Below are 8714 nucleotides of genomic sequence, written 5' to 3'. Positions count from 1 at the left end.
AGATCCTTGGTCTTCATGATGTCCAGATCCTTGGTCTTCATGATGTCCAGATCCTTGGTCTTCATGATGTCCAGATCCTTGGTCTTCATGATGTCCAGATCCTTGGTCTTCATGATGTCCAGATCCTTGGTCTTCATGATGTCCAGATCCTTGGTCTTCATGATGTCCAGATCCTTGGTCTTCATGATGTCCAGATCCTTGGTCTTCATGATGTCCAGATCCTTGGTCTTCATGATGTCCAGCTGCTCAGAGTCCTCGTTCAGTTTGGTTACAAAGTTCAGACTTTCTGCATAAAATATGACCGCTGGAGTTCTCTCAGCAGCAGATAAAAACAGGAGAATTTATCTTCATCACGTGGTGGGAGGGGCTGCTCCTCTTCATCACGTGGTGGGAGGGGCTGCTCCTCTTCATCACGTGGTGGGAGGGGCTGCTCCTCTTCATCACGTGGTGGTGGGAGGGGCTGCTCCTCTTCATCACGTGGTGGGACGGCTGCTCCTCTTCTCCAGGGCGGTCCTCCACAGCCCGCTGAGAGCGACCCGGGCCATCAGCAGCGTGATGCTGAAGTTCCGTCGGTACCACTCTCTGAACAAACAGAACATGAAGATTCAGACCAGAACCAGAGTTTAAAGATGTCTGCTGCTGGTTCTGATGAAGAATGTTTTCATTTTAACCAACTGCAACCAGCTGCAGACAGCTGTGAGCACGTTACAGTTTGTTTGTTTGTTTGTTGTTGTTGTTTACCCACAGGACGGGTCAGAACTTTTAAAGCTGCAGAAGAAAATAAAGCCTCACTTGTTGTAATCAGCGTGTCGGGTTCTGTTTCTGTCCAGGAAGCTTTTGTAGAACTGAGCCATCTCCTCAGTGCTCAGAGCCCGACGTCTTCCTGAGGAGGAGGAGACGACATCATCATCATCATCAACTTTCAGCAGTGCTCCAGCTCTTAGTTTTTACACAAAAACCTTTATTTCTCATTTGTTTTATTTCATTTATAAATATAAATATCCTGCTTCTAAACCCTTCAGTTTGGTCTTTATAAAGTGAAATATAAAACTTTGGTCTGAATTCCTCCTTATTCTAACGTCACCAGCTCCTCTTTCACCACRTTTCTGCTGTGTCTCTCAAAGCAGCTCGTTTTGTTACTGTTCCTTTAAGACGCTTCAAGCCCCGCCCCCCTCCTGCTTCCAGACCGGTCCACTCAGGTTTGAGGGAGGGGGGGTTAGGTTTTCTATACAGAAATGTTTTATTTACGATTTTTATAAAAGATGTCAGAGTCTGACCAGGTGGATAAATGTAAAGAATCTCTGCAGAACCTCAGCTGTTCTGCCTCTTACAGGCTCCAGGAACTAAACGTATTTAACAGGTAAAACAGTCGGTTTTGCAGAATTTAAAGTTTTTATTTTTGTGTTTAAACAACAAAAACTGAAACATTTAAGAGAAAAATAAATCCTGACCTTCTTCATCACGCAGAGTCAAGCCTTTAGCCTTCAGCTGGGAGAGGATGAACGCTTCTTTTTCCTGCAGAAAACATTAAAAACATCTTTATTTAATAATTAATATTAACAGAAAGATACAGATTTATGCTGTCAAACATTTTATATATTTTAAAAACAAACWTTAAGTTGTATTTAATTCACATMATCTCAGTTATTTAGCAGCACATAAATGTTTAAAGTCTGCAGCTGTTGGACTTTGCTGCCCTCTGCTGGTGAGAATCAGATTTCACATAAAAAGTTTAAGTTCTGATGGTTCTGACCCAATCAGAGAAATAAACCACTGATACAAACATGAAGGGATTTCTGATGAAAATTATTTTTATTTTTAGCTGTTAGTGACACAAATCAACTTCTGTGACCTAAAAACAACACAACAACACAACGCCATATCAGAACACAACAGCTGCATGTGTACCTCGCTGAAGCTGAGGTTCTGTCTGGTCCAGAAGTCCTGGTTCCAGTCCTCGGTCTCCTGCCTCAGCGTCCTCAGCTGCCTCTGCAGGTCCGACTCGTTGGGGGKGACTCGGTAGACGACAGGCCGCAGGTTGGACAGCGGGTTGGGGGGTCCGATCCAGTCGTGTGTGGAGCTGGGCTCGGGCCTGAAGCCGGCTCTCTGCGGGTAGAAACAAGCTGTGAGCTCAGTTCAGCCACCGTGAAGAAACTTCAGCTGCTTTCAGCCGAAACAAGCCGAACTCAGTGAACCTGCAGCTCGTTAGTGTGCACGCTGAAACGTGCACGCTGAAACGTGCACGCTGAAATGTGCACGTCACAGGAGTTCAAACTGAGCTGCAGATGGAGCTTATCAGTGCTGAGCAGGCGACACGATGAGAAGAGCTGCGAGGAGAAAGACCCGACCCCGGAGACCAGGACCAGGACCAAGACCAGGACCGGGACCGGGGTACACAGAACCTTCAGAAACAAGCTTGTCTTTAGAGGAACTGCAGCTGAGGTTTGATGAATTTATTTTATTTCTGAAGGTTAGAAGCAGGGACCAGATGTTTGCATAAATATAAAGATTAAAGCTGAGTGTGAWAACAGCTGAAGACTGCCCTGATGTGACCCGCAGTGTTTACGTCTGGGTTCAGAGCAAATACACAATAAATTAAACATCATTTCCAGTCCAACACCACAGGTTTGTGTTAGCAGTGAAAACAAACTGCATGAACAGTTTCTTAATGACTTCAAACATTTCTGATGGTCTGAACACTGAAAAACACCTCTTACTACCAGGTTMAACAATTAACAATAAATCATCTGAAAAAATAATTGTAAATAAAAGTTTAAACTAAATCCAGCTGTAAACTCTCTCCCTGCAGTCGTCGTCAAGTGGTTCTGATCTGATTCATCGGGTTTATTTTGTTCAGACTGAAGCTGACAAACACACAGGAAAACAAACATTTTTATTACAGTTTGTGCAGGTTTTGTCTGTCGCACAGGTTGTTAGTGTGATGATGAGTGATTTATTGTGCAACTCTAATTTAAACATCAYCAAAAACATGAAATATTTGGATTTATTGGACTGAATTCTACATAAAAACAACCTGAAACCAACAAACGTGAAACATTACTGAGGTCATTATTTAAACAATAAATAAGCAACAAAGTAAAGAGTGAAAATGAGTGAAAACTATAAAACAAATCTTTCTGCTAYATTTAGCATTAAGCTAACATGTTACTTTAGCTTATACTGACTTGTGCTAACTTTAAGCTAAAAAAATTACATTTAAGATAGCATATTGCTACCTTTAGCATTGTTAGCCTGCTGTTACTTTAGGTTTTAGCTAACCATTTGATGTATTTAGCTATTTTGTTACCTTTAGCCTGTCACTACTTTTATTTTTACTTTGAAAATGAACTACTTTTAGTATTGACTTTTTTTAAACTTTCAGTTAGCTATTTACTACTTTAAGCTACTTTGAGGTTTTAGTTAACCTTTAGCTACTTTAGRTTTTAACAATTAGGTAATTTACCTGGCCTTTAACAGCTTTTAGCTATCAGCTAGACCTTTGCTGCTTTTAGCCATTTATAGMTAATATTTTTTGGCTAGCCTACGACTACTTTTAGCTTTCTGGTACTTTAGTTTTTAGCTAAACTTTCCATACATTCAGCTACCATTCTGTTAATTTTAAGTCTATTTCTACTTTCAGTTAGCCTTTTGATACTTTAACATTTATTCTAAAAACGTGGCTACTTTACCTGATTTTATTTATTTCACTATTATTATTTTTGCATTTTATCCTTCAGCTACTTTTAGCCTTTGGCTACTTTGTATTTAGCTACAAATTTGCTACGTTAACACAGCATTTTGCAGATTTTAGCTATCTGCTAGATTTTTGCTACTTTTATCTTAAATAAAATAAAACATGAAACAGACCTTTGTGGTTCTGTCCCGTTGAGCGGTTCGGTCAGAGCTGCAGAACCGGGCCGGAAACAGGCGCAGAGCAGTGAAGCTTGAATTCAGACACGGTGAACGTCTCAACAACATTTTTAACTAAATAAACTCTTTACAACCCAAACAGAACAGAACCAAAGCACTGGTTCCGACAACAAACACACGGGTCACCGAGCAGCTCACGACCTGCTCGTCTAACCGGATGTTTGGTCACAGCAGAGCGGAAGTAGGAGTTAGCTCAAAAACCTCACCGGCTGCTGGAGCTTTTTTCTTTTTTTTTTTTACAAAGCAAACCCGGTGTTTCTGTGTTCACAAAACAAACGAATCAACAGATAAATTAAAATAAACATAACAGAATAAAACAAAACAAGTTTTATTCATGAAAGTACACTTTAATTTAAGGTTTTCTTTCCCGCACCGCACGACGCGGATGACTAAATCGAACGCACTGATTGTTGGACAACAAAAAAGTATACATGGGTTTAAAAAAGAACCGTTAATTAAAAATATATAAATTCTTAAGTACATTCCTTAACATTTATACGAATTAATGAATGGCACAAACATTTGCTMCATACGGTTTGTTTTTATCAGCAGGTAAACGTGGGTAAATTAAAGTAAGGGAAGCGGAGCGAGGAAAAAGCACCTCCGTGTGAGTTCCTGTGCGCGAGCAGAAAGTAGCTGAAGGTGTCTGTAGGTGCGTTAATGTTGAGCTTTAATCCAGGGAGGTGCGACCTTTCCAGCAGCAGTTCACATGGCTGTGCGCTGGCTGTGCAGGTAAGACGACAGGTGGAGACGTCTCCGCGTTTCTGCTTTTATTTCCTGAGAATAAAAAGTGTTTTAGGCCAAAAGGTGGGGCGGGAAGAGTCAGGTGATCATCCGGAGAGGAAGCACCAGGGAGGGGGGAGCTGGCTTTGTTTACCACCGTCCAGGTTCCGACGCTCCGGGTTGAACCTCCGTGAAGCCTGCTTTTATTTTATTTATTTTATTTTTAAATTAAAGTGTTTTAAAGACACAGAAGCGGGCGGTTCTGGCGGTGGGAGGGGCGACAGCAGCCCCGCCGCAGTCCCTCTCAGGCGGGTCCGTCACAGTCCGTCTGTCGGTCGGTTGGTGCTGAGGCTGAGCGGAGACCCGTCCTCCTCCGGTCCGGGGGAAACCTCCATGATTTCTGCCCCGGCTGATGGCAACAACCCTCTCCGAAAATGTGCGCCAATGTGTTCGGGGTGCTGAAGAGGTGAGGCCGGGGCTTTACCCGGAGGTGTGGGGCGGGTTCGGGGGGCTCTGAAGCCCCGGCAGCAGCTGGGGGATCTGCGGGGACATGAAGCCGGTCCGGCCTGGATCTGAGGATGAGGATGGAGATCCGTGTTGTCTCCAGAAACAGCTTCTCTGTGTTGCCATGTTGGACCGGATCTTTGCAGAGATTATCCCAAATTAAAAAGCCTGACATGTGCTCATCCTGGATTCTGGAACCGTCCAGAACCGGGTCCTCTTCCATCCAAGAGCTTCAGAGAATACAGATTTATAATCATGAATGATAGTCTGCTCTCAGAATGACGAGCGATCATCTGAAGCTACATTTCTAATCTTTAAAGTGTCTGTGACGTCAGTTCTTCTGATAAATGTGAATGCACTTTTGGAAAGATAACATAGATAACATATTGCAAAAACAATTTCACATCACTGAGATGTACGGTTGTTAAGATGTTTGCATGTGAAGTGATGTCAAAGGGGAATGTCTGCATGTAAACCAGAGTTGACCAAAGTGGGGCCCATGGGCCAAAATCAACCCACCAAGCTTTTTGATTTGGCCCACCAGCAGTTGTCCTGGTTACTAGATTGTAATGTCCAATCTTATGTAGAATGTGGATCAGTCAGCAGCAGCATCTGATCAATATCTGATCCATGATGTCATCATGTAAATGTAACATTTTCTACATATAGGTCAAATTAATCACTGCAATAAAATAACTTTGTGTGTTTTTGTCACTTTTACAGTGGATTGCATCAACTCTGTTACATCCAGAAGGGAAACTTCACCAAAGTGAAACATAAATCTGTGGATCTGTGTTTGATTACTCTGCCTGGCTTTCTCAAGGACCAGGATGTGACACAAAAATCTGAATTATGGAACTGAAAGTGGAAGTAGTCAAACTGAATTTTTAATAAACCAAAATACAGTTTCAAAGAAAATTAATTCAGATACAAAACTTTAAATTTAGTGAAATTTATTTTCAAACCAATGCATTCAATTTCAAATTCTGCACATTCAGATTCAATCTGAGCAATTCAAATTCACTTCCTGCTGGAACAASATTTATCCCATAGAGTCGGGCTGTTGTGGCWGTGTATGGTTCTTCCACCTGCTAATAARGCTCCAGTTTAACAGAATCAATCGTTAAAATGCCAACACTTGTTTGTTTTTGTTGTTTTTCCACAGCCTGTTTGGGAAGCCCTTTGATGGGGGGAAGAGGATGGACCATGGCGCCCCCCAGGAGCAGCAGCAGCATCCGATGGAGCCGCAGCAGCACCATCCCGCCATGCTGCGGCTCTACGAGGTCCAGAAGGAGGTGTCGGCTCTGGGGCCGCAGGTCTGCACCTTCAGTGGCCTGCAGAACGAGCGGGAGTACAAGCGCATGGAGCGGGAGCTGACCCGGCTGCTGCTGGAGGTGGACCAGGTGAACACGGAGGGCAAGGCAGAGCTGCAGGGGGCGCGCAAGAGAGCCGCGCAGGAGGTGGAGGGCCTCCTGCGCTACCTGGAGGAGAACGCCACCCACCCGTCCCGYCTGGCCATCGAGGAGCTGAGCACCGAGGCGCGGCGGCTGGTGGACGAGCACGTGGTGGCGCCGCAGCGGGCCGGCGGCGTGGCGGAGATCAGCGACGAGCTGGTGGACKCCCTGCAGGAGCTGGTCCTGAAGCTCACGCAGATCAAGACCGAGGGCCGGGTGCCGCTGCGCAAGGCCCGGTACCGGGCGCTGACGCGTCTCTGCGCCGTGCAGGACGTCCTGGAGGGACGCACGCAGCAGCAGACCCTGTCCCTGCCGCTGTCGGGGGACACCCACGAGGTGGTGCACCGCATCAACCAGGTGATGGTGAAGGTGAGCATGGCCCGCAGCCAGCTGGTGGCGCTGCTCATGGGGCTGAGTGGCAGGGACAGCTGCGCACACCTGTCCCGCATCCTGATGGAGCTGCAGGTGGAGCTGGACGCCCTGGATGTCTCCGGGAAYGCTGCCATCAGAAACTACCGCAAACAGGTGGTGGAGGAGATCAATGGGCTGCTGAAGCACCTGGACCTGGAGGGAGAGGGAGACGACACGCGCAGGTAGGTCTCACCTGGAAYAGGTTGGTTCTCCTGCATCATCTGATTCAGGTCAGAAGCAGAAGAAGCATCCTGCCACGATACCACTACAATACCACGACAATACCGCCACAATATTGCTACGATACCACCACAATACCACTACGATACCACGACAATACCGCCACGATACTGCTATGATGCCACTACGATACCACCACGATACCACTACGATACCGTTACGATACCGCTACGATACCATTACGATACGACCACGATACTGCTACGATACCATTACGATACCACTACAATACCGTTACGATACCACTACGATACCGTTACGATACCATTACGATACCACCACGATACCGCTACGATACCACTATGATACCGTTACGATACGACCACGATACCGCTACGATACCATTACGATACAACCACGATACCGCTGCGATACCATTACGATACCACCACGATACTGCTACGATAACACTACAATACCACCACGATACCGCTACGATACCACCACGATACCACTACGATACCACCACAATACTGCTACGATTCCACTACAATACCACCACGATACCGCTACGATACCATTACGATACGACCACGATACTGCTACGATACCACCACAATACCACCATGATACCGCTACGATACCATTGCGATACCACTACGATACCACCACCATACAACCACAATACTGCTACGATTCCACTACAATATCACCACGATACCGCTACGATACCATTATGATACCACCACGATACTGCTACGATACCACCACGATACTGCTACGATACCGCTACGATACCATTACAATACCACCACAATACAGTACCACCACGATACCACCACAATACTGCTACGATACCACTACAATACCACCACGATACTGCTACGATACCATTACGATACCACCACGATACTGCTACGATACCACTACGATACTACCACGATACTGCTACGATACCACTACGATACGACCACGATACTGCTACGATACCACTACGATACGACCACGAAACCGCTACGATACTGCTACGATACTGCTACGAAACCACCACAATACCACCATAATACTGCTACGATACGACCACGATACTGCTACGATACCACTACAATACCACCACGATACTGCTACGATACCATTACGATACCACCACGATACTGCTACGATACCACTACGATACTACCACGATACTGCTACGATACCACTACGATACGACCACGAAACCGCTACGATACTGCTACGATACCACCACAATACCACCATAATACTGCTACGATACGACCACGATACTGCTACGATACCACTACAATACCACCACGATACTGCTATGATACCACCACGATACCGCTACGATACCACCACAATACTGCTACGATACCACTACGATACGATCACGATACTGCTACGATACCACTACGATACGACCACGAAACCGCTACGATGCTGCTACTATATCACCACAATACCACCACAATACTGCTACGATACCACTACAATACCACCACGATACTGCTA

General features: G+C 45.4%; 3 protein-coding genes across 5 annotated transcripts in view; 2 read left to right on the top strand and 1 right to left on the bottom strand.

The window, feature by feature from the left end:
• Positions 1-268: 268 nt before the first annotated feature.
• Positions 269-4093, bottom strand: coa8 (cytochrome c oxidase assembly factor 8). Its single transcript, XM_014022097.1, has 5 exons — positions 3868-4093; positions 1909-2106; positions 1452-1515; positions 793-883; positions 269-582 (listed from the first exon to the last, which is right to left on the bottom strand). The coding sequence occupies exons 1-5, from the start codon at positions 3976-3978 to the stop codon at positions 474-476; spliced, it is 573 nt and encodes a 190-aa protein (XP_013877551.1). The 5' UTR covers positions 3979-4093; the 3' UTR covers positions 269-473.
• The window catches only part of bag5 (BCL2 associated athanogene 5), a 9708-nt gene continuing 3117 nt past the window's right edge, over positions 2124-8714 (top strand). The window contains exons 1-2 of one of the 3 annotated variants that reach the window (XM_014022090.1): positions 2124-2442; positions 6323-7204. In XM_014022090.1, coding sequence (XP_013877544.1) covers positions 2318-2442; positions 6323-7204 — 1007 coding nt within the window. In that variant the 5' untranslated portion in view covers positions 2124-2317. The other 2 variants (XM_014022092.1, XM_014022091.1) reach the window with 2 other exon arrangements.
• On the top strand, positions 7211-8558 carry LOC106527262 (uncharacterized). Its single transcript, XM_014022096.1, has 2 exons — positions 7211-7982; positions 8032-8558. Exons 1-2 carry the CDS (start codon positions 7378-7380, stop codon positions 8264-8266), a joined length of 840 nt encoding a protein of 279 aa, XP_013877550.1. The 5' UTR covers positions 7211-7377; the 3' UTR covers positions 8267-8558.

Source organism: Austrofundulus limnaeus, unplaced genomic scaffold (assembly GCF_001266775.1).
Source record: "Austrofundulus limnaeus strain Quisiro unplaced genomic scaffold, Austrofundulus_limnaeus-1.0 Scaffold318, whole genome shotgun sequence".
Taxonomy (NCBI): domain Eukaryota; kingdom Metazoa; phylum Chordata; class Actinopteri; order Cyprinodontiformes; family Rivulidae; genus Austrofundulus; species Austrofundulus limnaeus.
Note: the sequence above shows the minus strand (reverse complement) of the source record. Positions and strands in the feature narration are given on the sequence as shown.